Below are 15,512 nucleotides of genomic sequence, written 5' to 3' on the forward strand. Positions count from 1 at the left end.
TTAGGGTTATGGTCAAGGCTATGGGGTTAGTGCTCGAGCTATGGGGTTAGGGCTATGGATATAGGGTTAGGGTGAGGGCTATAGGGTTAGACTGAAGGCAAGGGGGTTTGGGTTATGTGGCTATGGTTAGAGCGAAGCCTATGGGGTTAGGGATATAGGGTTAGAGCTAGGGGTATGGTTAGAGCTAGAGCTAGGGCTATGGGTTTAGGGCAATGGGTTAGGATTATGGGGTTAGGGCTATGAGGTTAGGGCAATGGGATTAGGGCAATGGGGTTAGGGTTATGGGGTTAGAGCTATGGGGTTAGAGCTATGGGGTTAGGGCAATGGGGTTAGAGCTATGGGGTTAGGGCTATGGGGTTAGAGCAATGGGGTTATGGCTATGGGGTTAGAGCTATGGGGTTAGGGCTATGGGGTTAGGACTATGGGGTTAGGACTATGGGCTAGGGCTATGGGGTTATGGCTATGAGGCTAGGGCTGTGGGGCGATGCTTGGGGCAAGGTGGCGAGGGCTGTGGGAGCCAGGGCCCGACTCACTGTCCAAGGGGACCTCGCTGCAGCTGCACGTGGGGTTCCTGCGCACGGGGCAGCGGAACAGGGAGCCCGGCCTCTTCGTGTTGGGGTACAGGGGGGAGCGGGATTGGGGGGCCCCCACCAGCACCCTGGGGGGAGAGGGGGGGGCACAGGCAGAGGGGGGGGGGGCGTCACTCCTGCACGGCACAGGTTGGATGGGGTGATGTGATGGCGTAGTGGTGGTGGTGTAGTGGTGATGATGGCGTGATGGTGATGATGGTGTGGTGATGGTGTGGTGGTGATGTAGTGGTGATGGCGTGGTGGTGATGGCGTGGTGGTGATGGTGTGGTGATGGCGTGGTGGTGATGGTGTGGTGGTGATGATGGTGTGGTGATGGTGTGGTGGTGATTATGGTGTGGTGATGGTGTGGTGGTGATGGTGTGGTGGTGATGATGGTGTGGTGATGGCGTGGCGATGATGGTGTAGTGGTGGTGGTGTAGTGGTGATGGTGTGGTGATGATGATGGTGTGGTGATGGTGTGGTGGTGATGATGTGGTGGTGATGGGGTGGTGGTGATGATGATGGTGTGGTGATGATGGTGTGGTGATGATGGGGTGGTGATGATGGTGTGGCGATGATGGTGTGGTGATAGTGTGGTGTGGTGATGGTGTGATGGTGATTATGGTGGTGTGGTGATGATGGTGTGGCGATGATGGTGTGGTGATAGTGTGGTGTGGTGATGGTGTGGTGATGGTGTGGTGGTGATTATGGTGGTGTGGCGATGATGGTGTGGCGATGATGGTGTGGTGATGGTGTGATGTTGTACCAACCTCCTGCTCACCACCACCACCACCTCATCAACCCTAGCCACACATTTTCGTCTCATGCTCCACCTCCTCATCACCTCCTCAACACCACCGCCGTCACCACCAGCAGCGGCATCGTCCCCACAACCACCATCACAACCACCATCACAACCTCGTCACTATCACCACGGTAACCTCCTCACCTCCAACACCTCCTCCTCAACACCACCACCACCACGAACATCGGCAGCTCATACATCGCCTCGTCATGACAAGCACTTCTTTACCACCACCACCATCACCACCATCACCACCACCACTATCACCACCACCACCATCACCGCCAAACATCACACCACCACCACCTCCTCCTCATCATCATCATCATCTCCTCGCCACGTTACCTCCCAGCAGCAAAGACAAAAGACACAGACCCCCCCATATCGTCTTAACAGACTGCAGGGGCAAGTGCTGTTAGTGAGCAGCACCTATGAAGGCCGGCACGACACACGAGGGGGTGGGTGACCAGCACTAAGCCCGACCGCCTTTGTCTCTGTAGTGGCGATGCTTACACACCGTACCAGGTACTCATTTGAGGCTGAGTCGACCTAGGGGAGGCCCAGTACCGGTTCAGATGATCGTCACTGGTGGTGGCTGTGAGCGGAAATCGAACTCGGCACGCCGGGTTTGTAGCGCAGCGCCCTAACCACGACACTACCGCTCCCTAGCACCACAACCACCATCACAATCACCTCACTCATTACCTCCTCGCCACATCACCTCCTTGCCATCACCACATCACCACATCACCTCCTTGCCCCCACCACATCACCACATCACCACATTGCCACCACCTCCACCACCACCACATCCTTGCCACCACCACCACCTCACCACATCACATCACATCCTTGCCACCACCACCTCATCACATCACATCCTTGCCACCACCACTACCTCACCACATCACCACCACATCACCACCACAGCTTCATTTCTCACCATCACCTGCACACCATCAACAACATCCACTACCACCACCATCATAATCATCACCACCACCACCTATATATCAACCATCACCACCTCATTGTCACCTCATCACCACCAACCACGGCTTCTTCCTCATCAACCACCACCAACACATCCGCTATCACCACCACCATCATCAATCATCGCCGCCACGTTACACCTCCTCCTCCTCACCACCACCACCTCCACCTCACCACCACCACCTCCTCACCACCACCACCACCTCACCACCACCACCACCTCACCACCACCACCTCACCACCACCACCTCACCACCACCACCTCACCACCACCACCTCACCACCACCACCTCCTCACCATCGCTCGTGCTGGTAGACGTGAGGCAGCACGGAGTATCCGAAGAACGAGGAGTTGGGACGGAAGTAGAGGAGGGCTCTGTCAGCGTCCAGGCTGTAGCCCGAGACGACTCCTGGCGCCACCGCCACCAAGACGACGACGGCGAGGAGGAGGAGGAGGGGGGCGGCCAGGGTGGACGAGGTTGACGACGACGACGACGATGATGATGAGTGGGAGGAGGAGGAGGAGGTAGTGTCGTGGTCACGACCGCTCGCGGCAATTCCCCTCTTCGTCTGCCTCGCGGCGAACGACGATGCGTGCAGAGACGTGGACATCGTCTTCGTCATCATCCTACACCACCTCGTGGTGGTCGTCGTGGTGGTCACCATCAGAGACTCACCTGACGGTGAGCTCCAGGCGGCTGTGGTGGCGGTGATGGTTGATGCTGAGGGGGGGGGTGATGATGATGATGAGGTGCCGTGAGTAATCCTCAATGAATTATTGACGAGGTGGTTTAATGAGGAGTGAAGAGGTCGCGGTGATGCTGATGATGATAACTACGACGGTAATGTTGCTCTATCGGATGACGATGATGATGATGTTGGCGATTCCGATGATGATAAAGAAACTTAAAAGAGGATGATGAGAAAAATCAATGAAGGCGGCTAATTCGGTGATGGTGATGATAACGATAATGTTGCTGATGCTGCTGCTGATACTGGATGATGATGATGATGCTGCTGAAGATGATGTAGATCCCTACTACTGCTGCTGCTGATGGTAACGAAGTTAATGTAGACGCTGCTACCGACGACGACGATGATGTTACTGCTGACGACGATGATGATGATGTTGGTACTGACGATGATGTTACGGCTGATGATGATGATGCTGATGTGCTAATAATCTGACCGAAACTAAACTCGAATGTGCACACCGGCGTGGCTGTCCGCCTCGAGGAGTCTCACTGTAGCCGAGCTTCTTTGCACAAAGGCAGGAAAAAGTTGGGAGTGCGTTGGAGGGAGATTTTTTTCTCAGTTTCCTCGCCACAGTGCGGAGAGGTTTTTTTCCCCCTTTCTCAGAGTGAAATTCTGCGGGAAGCGGAAAAGGCGTCACGTGTTCAGTCGGAGACGTTTTAACACACACACACACACACAGTTACATACCACGAAACAACAAAGACCCCCCGTGTAGCCTTGACAGACTGTTGGGGCAAGTGCTGTTAGCGAGCACCTATGAAGGCCGGAACGGCACACGAGGGTGTGGGTGGCCAGCACCACGCCCGACCGCCTTTGTCTCCCCAGCGGTGATGTTTATACAGCATACCAGGTACTCATTTGAGGCTGAGTCGACCTAGGGGAGGCCCAGGACCGGTTCAAATAATCGCCACTGTGTGTTGGCCGTGAGCGGGAATCGAACCCGGGTTCGTAGCGCGGCGCGTGACCGCTACTGCGCTACCGCTCCACACAGACACGCGAACACATTTACATACCACGAAACAACAGACAAAGACCCCCCGTATAGCCTTCAACATCCTGGTGGGGCAAGTGCTGTTAGCAGCACCACCAATGAAGGCCGGCACGGCACACTAAGGGGGTGGGGCGGCCAGCACCACACCCGACCGCCTTTGTCTCCCCAGCGCTGATATTTTTTCACACCGCAATAGGCACTCCATTTAAGGCTGAGTATTCGTTCGAGGCTGAGTCGACCTAGTGGAGGCCCAGGGCCGCTTGTGATATCCGCCACCCGGTGTTATGGACCGCCAGCGGGAATCGAACTCTGAATTCCCACCCCCCCGTGTTTTGTCACAGCAGAGAGGACATCCTGTCTCCCCGTCTGCCCCCCCCCGTGTCCCTGTCAGCGCCCCCCCCCCCTTTGTCTCCCTTCCTCTCTGTCTGCCCCCCCACCCCGTCTCCCCCTGTCTCCTTGTCCCCACCTCTGTGACCCCCCCCCCCTCTCTCTCACTCGCTATATCACCCCCTGTTTCCCATCACCACCACTCCCTCCTTATCTCTTTAAGATGTTTCTTGTTCATGTGTTTTTGTTTTGTTGCGGTTGCACCCGAGTCACAGGGTTCTACCGAGTAAATGAACCTGAAATCATCTCTCCTCCCTCGTCTCCACCCCTCCCTGTCTCCACCCCCGATCCCGTCAACTATTTTATTGCAGCTGATACAGCTGTGGTGTTCTTGAGAAGCGACCTGGACACAAATGATGGCTCAACGAAGTGGCTCATCATCGTGTTGAAATATCTAGCCAGCCAAATATTCTAGAGCAGTGGTTCTTCTTCTGAAGCTGGGGGTGCACGCTGCAGCCCCCCCCTGGGGGTGCACGCTGCAGCCCCCCCCTGGGGGTGCACGCTGCAGCCCCCCCCCCCCTGGGGGTGCGAGATGCCCTTTTTGTGGGTGCGAGACGAGGCCAGATTTTTTTAGAAGTTAAATAATCGACGACGCAAATTAAGCACGGGCACAATTGATTTATCAAACCGTCTGTATTTATTAACATTGGTTTTTGTTGTTTTAAGATTGAGAACCAAACGGGTGCAAAGCTGCAGCAAAGGTTAAGAACCCCCTGCTCCAGACTGTCTCCACCCCTGTCCCTCCATTCATGACCCCCGTCCTGTCCCGGTGTCTCCCTGTCTCCATCACCCCCTCCCTGCCACCCGTCCACCCTCTCCCTCCCCGCCTCTCCCTCCCCGCCTCTCCCTCCCCGCCTCTCCCTCCCCGCCTCTCCCTCCCCGCCTCTCCCTCCCCGCCTCTCCCTCCCCGCCTCTCCCTCCCCGCCTCTCCCTCCCCGCCTCTCCCTCCCCGCCTCTCCCTCCCCGCCTCTCCCTCCCCGCCTCTCCCTCCCCGCCTCTCCCTCCCCGCCTCTCCCTCCCCGCCTCTCCCTCCCCGCCTCTCCCTCTCCACCTGGCCGTGTGTCGCCAGCGAATCTTTACTCGAGAGGTCACGACTGCGTGACCTGCCGGCTCACCAAAATGACAAAAGAAACAAAATTAGGCGCAGCATTTGAAGCAACCAGAGTCGACGCACCTGTGTGATTTACGTGCCGTGAAGGTAGGGTCATTGCCCGAAACGGCGCCTGTTGTAGGCCATTCCTTTTGAAGGCAGTGTTACTTTTGTTTGACAAACGTGCCGAGTTCGTCTTGTGTCACGTGATAATGATCTGTCTCCCCCCCCGACCCACCAACCCAGTCCCGTCTCCGTTGTCTCCGTGTCTCCCCCGGCGCGGGATGGGAGAGACACGGGGAGACACGAGGAGACGCGGTGAGACGCGGAGAGACACACAGGAGATACACTGGGAGACACGGAGAGACACGGGGAGACACGGAGAGACACGGAGAAACACGGAGCGACACGGGGGAGACACGAGGAGACACGGGGAGACACGCGGAGACGCGGTGAGACGCGGAGAGACACACAGGAGAGACACGGAGAAACACGGAGCGACACGGGGGAGACACGAGGAGACACAGGGAGACACGTGGAGACGCGGTGAGACGCGGGGAGACACGGAGAGACACGGGGAGACACGGGAGCTATTTGTCCCCGCAGTCTCCGGGGGAGAGCCGCGGTGGGTGGAGCTTCACATGGAAGCGTTTAGCAGCAGTTCGTGTGGGCAGCCGCGTGTGTCCCGCGTGCTCATACACTCGTGTGGGTGTGTGTGCGTATGTGTGTGTATGTGTGTGTGCGTATGTGTGTGTATGTGTGTGTGCGTATGTGTGTGCGTGTGCGTGAGTGTGTGCGTGTTTGTGTGGGCGGGAGCGGTAGTGTAGTGATCAGCGCTACGCTACCCAGCGACCCGGGTTCGATTCCTGCTCACGGCCAACACCGGTGACGATTATCTGTACCGGTCCTGGTCCTCCCCTAAGTCGACTCAGCCTCAAAACGAGTACCTGGCGCGGTGTGTAAACATCGCCACTGGGGAGACAAAGGCGGTTGGGCGTGGTGCTGTCCACCCACCGGCTCGTGTGCCGTGCCGGTCTTCATAGGTGCTGCTCGCTAACAGCACTTGCCCCAACAGTCTGTCAAGGCTACACGGGGGATCTTTGTGTGAAGCGTAATTGTTAGCGCCCTGTGTTGCAGGCCACCCCGTCCGACCTTAATAGGCGCTCGCTAACTGCACGCGTGTCCAAACGGTGACGTGCTCCCTGCCTTCACCGACCCAGCGTGGCTGGTCAATGACCTCCCGCGATGATGCGTCAACATTCCTGGGCCCCACCGCCCATTGGCTGGCAGCCTTGATGTGCAATCCGCGACCGCCCACACGGAGCCAGGCCACGTGTAGCCCCAACTGGGAACCGCCGTGAGGACGGAGATGGCGAGAGAGGTGAGAGATGGGGAGGAGGGGGGGGGTAGAGAGAAGTGCGATGGGAGATGGAGAGGGGGTTGAGAGAGGGGAGGGGAGAGAGGAGAGAGAGGTGGAGGGAAGGAGATGGGGAGAGAGGTTTAAAAGGGGGGGTTACATAAAGCAAAGCATAAAAAAAACCGAAATGATGAACGAAGCAAAGTGCCGACTACACCGAGCATCTTCTTGTTTCCACTGATCGTACAAAAAAACAGAGGGGGTAGAGAGATGGAGATAGGTGAGAGAGAGATGGAGGGAATGAGATGGGGAGAGAGGTGAGGGATGGAGAGGAGAGGGGGTAGAGAGAGAATGGGAGCGGATCGAGATTGAGGGAGGGGAGCAGGCGGGCAGGCGGGGGGGCGTGAGGGAGAGATGGAATGGGAGGGGAGGAGAGGCGTCCCCCGAGGTCGTGGGATCGGAAATGAATGAGCTCATGGCTCTGGTTATGCTGCCCGCGCGTTCCTAAATCCCGGGGCGATGATCGTTTCTCATTTGCCACGCGCGACGCGATGAGAGGTCGCTGAGAATTGTCGCGTTCAACGCGACCCGCTTGCTCGTCGTACGTGGGAAGGCTGGGCGCCCGGCCACACGAATGTGGAATGTTCACTTCTGGGCCTAGTTCCAAAATAAGGGTCATGAACGAGGTGGGCGGGTAGAGATCGTGAGTCAGCACCACTGAGATCCTGAGTCAGCACCACTGAGATCATGAGTCAGTGTCACTGAGATCCTGAGTCAGCGACACTGAGATCCTGAGTCAGCGCCACTGAGATCCTGAGTCAGCGCCACTGAGATCCTTAGTCAGTGTCACTGAGATCCTGAGTCAGCGTCACTGAGATCCTGAGTCAGCGCCACTGAGATCCTGAGTCAGCGCCACTGAGATCCTTAGTCAGTGTCACTGAGATCCTGAGTCAGTGTCACTGAGATCCTGAGTCAGCACTACTGAGATCCTGAGTCAGCGCCACTGAGATCCTGAGTCAGCGCCACTGAGATCCTTAGTCAGTGTCACTGAGATCCTGAGTCAGCGCCTCTGAGATCCTGAGTCAGCTCCACTGAGATCCTGAGTCAGCACCACTGAGATCCTGAGTCAGCGCCACTGAGATCCTGAGTCAGCATCACTGAGATCCTGAGTCAGCGCCTCTGAGATCCTGAGTCAGCACCACTGAGATCCTGAGTCAGCACCACTGAGATCCTGAGTCAGCGCCACTGAGATCCTGAGTCAGCACCACTGAGATCCTGAGTCAGCATCACTGAGATCCTGAGTCAGCGCCACTGAGATCCTGAGTCAGCACCACTGAGATCCTGAGTCAGCACCACTGAGATCCTGAGTCAGCACCACTGAGATCCTGAGTCAGTGTCACTGAGATCCTGAGTCAGCGCCTCTGAGATCCTGAGTCAGCACCACTGAGATCCTGAGTCAGCACCACTGAGATCCTGAGTCAGCGCCACTGAGATCCTGAGTCAGCACCACTGAGATCCTGAGTCAGCACCACTGAGATCCTGAGTCAGCACCACTGAGATCCTGAGTCAGTGTCACTGAGATCCTGAGTCAGCACCACTGAGATCCTGAGTCAGCACCACTGAGATCCTGAGTCAGCACCACTGAGATCCTGAGTCAGCACCACTGAGATCCTGAGTCAGTGTCACTGAGATCCTGAGTCAGCACCACTGAGATCCTGAGTCAGCACCACTGAGATCCTGAGTCAGCGTCACTGAGATCCTGAGTCAGTGCCATTGAGATCCCGAGTCAGCGCCACTGAGATCCTGAGTCAGCGTCACTGAGATCCTGAGTCAGTGCCACTGAGATCCTGAGTCAGCAACACTGAGATCCTGAGTCAGCGCCACTGAGATCCTGAGTCAGCGTCACTGAGATCCTGATTCAGCTCCACTGAGATCCTGAGTCAGCTCCACTGAGATCTTGAGTCAGCACCACTGAGATCCTGAGTCAGCGTCACTGAGATCCTGAGTCAGCGCCACTGAGATTCTTAGTCAGCGCCACTGAGATCCTGAGTCAGCTCCACTGAGATCCTGAGTCAGCGCCACTGAGATCCTGAGTCAGCTCCACTGAGATCCTGAGTCAGCACCACTGAGATCCTGAGTCAACATCACTGAGATTCTGAGTCAGCGTCACTGAGATCCTTAGTCAGCGCCACTCAGATCCTGAGTCAGCGTCACTGAGATCCTGAGTCAGCGCCACTGAGATCCTGAGTCAGCGCCACTGAGATCCTGAGTCAGCACCACTGAGATCCTGAGTCAGCACCACTGAGATCCTGAGTCAGCGTCACTGAGATCCTGAGTCAGTGCCACTGAGATCCTGAGTCAGCGACACTGAGATCCTGAGTCAGCGCCACTGAGATCCTGAGTCAGCGTCACTGAGATCCTGAGTCAGCTCCACTGAGATCCTGAGTCAGCTCCACTGAGATCCTGAATCAGCGTCACTGAGATCATGAGTCAGCTCCACTGAGATCCTGAGTCAGCTCCACTGAGATCCTGAGTCAGCGCCACTGAGATCCTGAGTCAGCGCCACTGAGATCCTGAGTCAGCACCACTGAGATCCTGAGTCAGCACCACTGAGATCCTGAGTCAGCACCACTGAGATCCTGAGTCAGCACCACTGAGATCCTGAGTCAGCACCACTGAGATCCTGAGTCAGCACCACTGAGATCCTGAGTCAGCACCACTGAGATCCTGAGTCAGCGCCACTGAGATCCTGAGTCAGCACCACTGAGATCCTGAGTCAGCACCACTGAGATCCTGAGTCAGCGCCACTGAGATCCTGAGTCAGCACCACTGAGATCCTGAGTCAGCACCACTGAGATCCGGGCGTTCCAATCCGGGGTTCAGCCGCTGCCTGTGATTAAACTGGGTTCTCAAGTGGAGTGAGCTAATGGTCTCGGCCCGGTCACCAGTGACTCCCATAGACTCACACAGAGACCCATAGACTCACACAGAGACCCATAGACTCACACAGAGACCCATAGACTCACACAGAGACCCATAGACACACACAAAGACCCATAGACTCACACAGAGACCCATAGACTCGCACAGAGATCCATAGACTCACACAGAGACCCATATACTCACACAGAGATCCATAGACTCACACAGAGATCCATAGACTCACACAGAGACCCATAGACTCACACAGAGAGCCATAGACTCACACAGAGACCCATAAACTCACACAGAGACCCATAGACTCACACAGACTCAGTTGTGATTAAACCAGGGTCTCTGGGTGTAGCGAGTTGATGGCCTCAGCCCAGTCACCAATGACTGCACACAAATAAACAAACACCCCCCCACCACGTTAAATTTGTTTTTGCGCTCAATTTAGTTAAATCCCATTTCTAAGAATGTACAATATCGGGTTGACTGTCACGAGCCATGGCTGAACTCTAGCGTGGCAGGGCAGAAGGGATCTCAGAGGTAGCTCTCTGGTCACCACTTCCGCGGACCCTTCACCCATACAGAGGCTTGCGCGGCCCTGCGCAATTTGCCCCGGTGGGAGCGCGTGGGCCTCGCAACAAGAAACGCTCCGTGTTTGACTCCCGACTCGGGCGATTTTTTTTCACGCTTTCTATTAACTCACTCTGTCTGTTGTTGTTGTATCCTCAAATCTTGTAACTAAATTTTTACCCACTTCCCAATGTGGTATCGACTGCAAACTTGGTATACGTATGTCATACTGATGACAATACTATATTCTATCATTACAAATAAAATATATATTTTTAAACATAAATTTTTATATGTTATGCTTCGGCTTGGGTCTAATTGTCCACGGTCAACTGACGTTGGCTGTAAATCACCACGGTCACGTTATGGCAAGCTTCGGGGCCACTTCCTGGAGTCGTGGAGTTCTGCCATTGCGAGTACATTTCATTAAAGCGTGTTTTTAATAACGTTTTAAAAAATATTACTTATTCTGCGAGAGTTCGTTTGACGTCCCGCCCTCCCCTCCTGTTCAGCATGAGTTTCCTCCGCGTTATTTTATGCTACTCCTACAGCTACCAAACACAATTGGTGTTGATCAAACATCATCGCAGCGTAGCAGGTTCCTCCTGAAGAAATACAAACTTGCTTCAGGACTCGCCCGTGGCTCTTGAGTAAAAACAAAGTTCTAGATCAGACTGGAAGCGTGGCACCCGCATGGCGACACGACCCACGGGTGGAGGAGGAGGAGCAGCAGACTCAAGGATACAATTACTGGGGAAAGGGGAACAAGACGAGACGGATGAACGTGGTGTCGGCGAGCGCCTATTAAGGTGGACGCGACACGCAAAGGGGTGGGGTGGCCAGCACTACGTCGACCACCTGTGACTCCCCGATGTTTACACACCGCACCAGGTACTCGTTTGAGGCTAAATCGATGTTTTTTGTTTAGACATCGTACCAAGGACTGTCTCCAAGGCCGTAGCCATGGAGTCAACATTGGGGGGGACCAAATCTTCCAGGGTGTCTGGGGGTCCCAACCCAGAAAAAAAAAATCTACATTTGAAAACTCATTTCCTGCCTAAAATATAAAAAAATTCACTAACGCATGGGATGGACTTTTTATTTATTTTTTACAATAATGTCTAATAGTGTATTGTATTACATTGCTCTGTTTTTACTTTTTTACCTTTTCTTGTTTCATCGTATGTAATGGCAGAGATTAGGGATTAATAAAGTACAACCATAACCACAATCATATAAACAGACGTCTATGCATTGATTTATATGAAGTCAAGTCCAGATATTGTGGCCAAAGTTTACAGCCAACACGCAAGGCAAAGATGCCCCCCTCAACCGTGTAGCCTTTTAACGAACTGTTGGGGCAAGTGCTGTTAGCGAGCACCTATTAAAGCCGGCACGGCACACGAGGGGGTGGGTGGCCAACACCGCGCCCGACCGCCTTTGTCTCCCCAGCGCTGATATTTTTTCACATCGCAACAGGCACCCCATTTAAGGCTGAGTCGACCTAGGGGACGACAGGCCCACCAAGAACCGGTTCGAATATAATAGTCGCAGGTGTTGTGCCATCGAGTTGGGAATGGGAACCTCGGGTCGCCAGGTTCATCCGTAGCGCAGTGCGCTAACCACTGCGCCACCGCTCCACAGCCAACACCCACGCAGGAGGGAGACACAAAGACAAAGATCCCCCGTGTAGCCTCAACAGACTGCTGGGGCAAGTGCCGTTAGCGAGCAGCACCTATGAAGGCCGGCACGGCACGTGAGGGGGGTGGGTGGCCGGCACCCCGCCCGGACGCCTTTGTCTCCCCAGTGGCGATGAGTTTTACACACCGAGTCGACCTAGGGGAGGCCCATGGACGGGTTCAGATGATCGTCAACCGGCGTTGGCCGTGAGCGAGAATCAGAACTTCGGGTCGCCGGGTTCGTAGCGCTGCGCGGTGTGCTAACCACTGCGCCACCGCTCCACCATCCAACGACACCCACGCAGAAGGGGCGCGTACACAGACACGCGCCTCACTCCCCACACGCAGCAAGTCGAATGTGCGTGTGCGTGCTACACTGCGTGTAATGAAGCGGTGCTGTGGGAGCGGTGGTGGAGCGGTTAGCGCCACGAACCCTGCCGTGCCGGCCTTCATAGCTGCTACTCGCTAACAGCACTTGCCCCAACAGTCTGTTCAGGCTATAGGGGGGATATTTGTCTGTTGTATCAATGCAGGGAGCCGTAGTGTAGTGGTTAGCGCTACGCCACGCTACTAAACCAGATTATCTGAACCCGTCCCTGGGCCTCCCCTAGGTCGACTCGGCCTCAAATGAGTACCCTGTGCAGTGTGTGGTAAACATCGCAACTGAGGGAGACAAAGACGGCCGGGCGTGGTGTTGGCCACCCACCCCCTCGTGCGCCGTGTCGGCCTTCGTAGGTGCTGCTCGCTCACAGCACTTGCCCCAACAGTCTGTTGAGGCTACACGGGACATCTTTGTCTTTGTAATGAAACAGCAAAGGAAAAACGCGTGGACTCAAACTTGCTGACGCACCACGACGGAGAGGGGGAGAGGGGGAGGGGGGAGCTGGGGAGGGGGAGCTGACTTCGACGTGGCGATATTTATATAACTATGTTTTATAAGACTAACGATACATTTGAGAACCGCAGCTCAAATCTCGCACAGAGAACTCCCAGCTCACGCGAATTGTGTCGACATCGCACCTCCGATGGGCACGGTTGGCTACGTACGGTGCGAAAGAAGTTCAACAAAAGACAAAGATCCCCCGTGTAGCCTCAGCAGATTGTTGGGGCAAGTGCTGTTAGCGAGCACCTATTAAGGCCGACACGGCACACGAGCGGGTGGGCGGCCAACACCACGCCCACCCGCCTTTGTCTCCCCAGTGGCGATGTTTACACACCGCACAGGGTACTCATTTGAGGCTGAGTCGACCTAGGGGAGGCCCATGACCGGTTTGGATAATCGTCTTGGCCGTGAGCGGGATTTGTCGTAGCGCAGCGCACCGCCCGCTACACTTCCACACGACATACAAGAGGCAAAGATCCCCCGTATAGCCTTGGACAAGACTGTGAGCCTCCCGGCACGAACAGCATCGACACGTTGAGCACGTACAGGGACGAGTACAGGAGGAGGCTTTCGTAACCAATACAGGGTGATTCAAAACAATGTTCACGCTTATATGGGACTATCCTGTTTAATGGGAAAAGAACGGATCGTAATAATACGACACGACAACACATGTCATGTTAATAGCTTCAAGAAGTCAAAGAGTCTCTCTACTTCCTCGCCTTCGTGGTCAACACGTGGCCTGGAACCTTCTCCAGGTGGTCTCCAGAGCCCGGAGGAGGCACATGTCTTGTGCCATTGTTGCCAATTCTCAGAAGTGTTCAAACATTTGTTGTTGAAGCACCCTGTATGATCCACGAGAAAGGTGGGTTGTCCTAGATCACGTAAAGAGTCAGTCAGCGATAGTTTTTAGTCATTGTCAAAGTGAGCCAGACAGAGTACAAGTCAGTCACAGTGAAAGTTAGTCATGGCACGAGTCAGTCACAGACAAAACGAGTCATCGTCAAAGCGAGCTATAGGACAAGTCAGTCATAATCCGAATTGGTCATCGTCAGTCACGTGATACCAAGTCAGCCACCGTCCGAGTCGATGATAGTCCGAAGTCAGCCGTAGACCGAGGAGTGACAGGGTGACAGGGTGGCAGGGTGACAGGTGACAGGGTGACAGGGTGACAGAGAGACAGAGTGGCAGGGTGACAGGTGACAGGGTGACAAAGTGACAGGGGGACAGGGTGACAGAGAGATAGAGTGACAGGGTGACAGAGTGACAGAGTGACAGGCTGACAGAGTGACAGAGTGACAGGGTGACAGGGTGACAGAGAGACAGAGTGACAGGGTGACAGAGTGACAGGGTGACAGGGTGACAGGGTGACAGAGTGACAGGGTGACAGAGAGACAGGGTGACAGAGAGACAGGGTGACAGAGTGGCAAGGTGACATGGTGACAGAGTGACTGGGTGACAGAGTGACAGGGTGACAGGGTGACAGAGTGACAGGGTGACAGAGTGACAGGGTGACAGGGAGACAGGGAGACAGGGTGACAGAGAGACAGAGTGGCAGGGTGACAGGGTGACAGGGTGACAGAGTGACAGGGTGACAGAGTGACAGGGTAACAGGGTGACAGGGTGACAGAGTGAAGGGTGACAGGGTGACAGGATGACAGGGTAACAGAGTGACAGGGTGACAGGGTGACAGAGTGACAGGATGACAGGGTGACAGTGACAGGGTGACAGGGTGACAGTGACAGGGTGACAGGGTGACAGGGTGACAGAGTGACAGGGTGACAGGGTGACAGAGTGACAGGGTGACAGAGTGGCAGAGTGACAGGGTGACAGAGTGACAGGGTGACAGAGTGACAGAGTGACAGGGTGACAGAGTGACAGGATGACAGGGTGACAGTGACAGGGTGACAGGATGACAGGGTAACAGAGTGACAGGGTGACAGGGTGACAGAGTGACAGGATGACAGAGTGACAGGGTGACAAGGTGACAGGGTGACCGAGTGACAGGGTGACAAGGTGAAGAGTGGCAGAGTGACAGAGTGACAGGGTGACAGAGTGACAGGGTGACAGAGTGACAGGGTGACAGAGTGACAGAGTGACAGGATGACAGGGTAACAGAGTGACAGGGTGACAGAGTGACAGGATGACAGGGTGACAGTGACAGGATGACAGAGTGACAGGGTGACAGGGTGACAGTGACAGGGTGACAGGGTGACAGAGTGACAGGGTGACAGAGTGAAAGGGTGACAGAGTGGCAGAGTGACATGGTGACAGAGTGACAGGGTGACAGGGTGACAGGGTGACAGAGTGACAAGGTGACAGGGTGACAGAGTGACAGGGTGACAGGGTGACAGAGTGGCAGAGTGACAGAGTGACAGGGTGACAGAGTGACAGGGTGACAGGGTGACAGAGTGACAGGGTGACAGGGTGACAGAGTGATAGGATGACAGGGTGACAGAGAGACAGGGTGACAGGGTGACAGAGTGACAGGGTGACAGGGT

The 15,512-nt window shown here is 55.2% G+C and overlaps 2 protein-coding genes across 3 annotated transcripts in view; one reads left to right on the top strand and one right to left on the bottom strand.

Moving 5' to 3' along the window:
- LOC133358197 (integrin alpha-9-like) overlaps positions 1-3,823 on the bottom strand; it is a 39,406-nt gene extending 35,583 nt beyond the window's left edge. Inside the window, exons 1-2 of one of the 2 annotated variants that reach the window (XM_061576423.1) lie at positions 2,666-3,817; positions 534-658 (exon numbers count right to left, since the gene is read on the bottom strand). In XM_061576423.1, coding sequence (XP_061432407.1) covers positions 534-658; positions 2,666-3,033 — 493 coding nt within the window. In that variant the 5' untranslated portion in view covers positions 3,034-3,817. Of the gene's footprint in view, positions 1-533; positions 659-2,665 lie in introns of both variants that reach the window. The other variant, XM_061576425.1, reaches the window with a different exon arrangement.
- Positions 3,824-5,996: 2,173 nt separating this feature from the next.
- The window catches only part of TBCCD1 (TBCC domain containing 1), a 32,874-nt gene continuing 23,358 nt past the window's right edge, over positions 5,997-15,512 (top strand). Inside the window, exon 1 of the mRNA XM_061576429.1 lies at positions 5,997-6,043. The gene's annotated coding sequence lies outside the window, so the exon portion shown is untranslated. The remainder of the gene's footprint in view (positions 6,044-15,512) is intronic.

The sequence above is a fragment of the Lethenteron reissneri genome, chromosome 61 (genome assembly GCF_015708825.2).
Source record: "Lethenteron reissneri isolate LAM-NWPU_2019-01 chromosome 61, ASM1570882v1, whole genome shotgun sequence".
In the NCBI taxonomy this organism is placed as follows: domain Eukaryota; kingdom Metazoa; phylum Chordata; class Hyperoartia; order Petromyzontiformes; family Petromyzontidae; genus Lethenteron; species Lethenteron reissneri.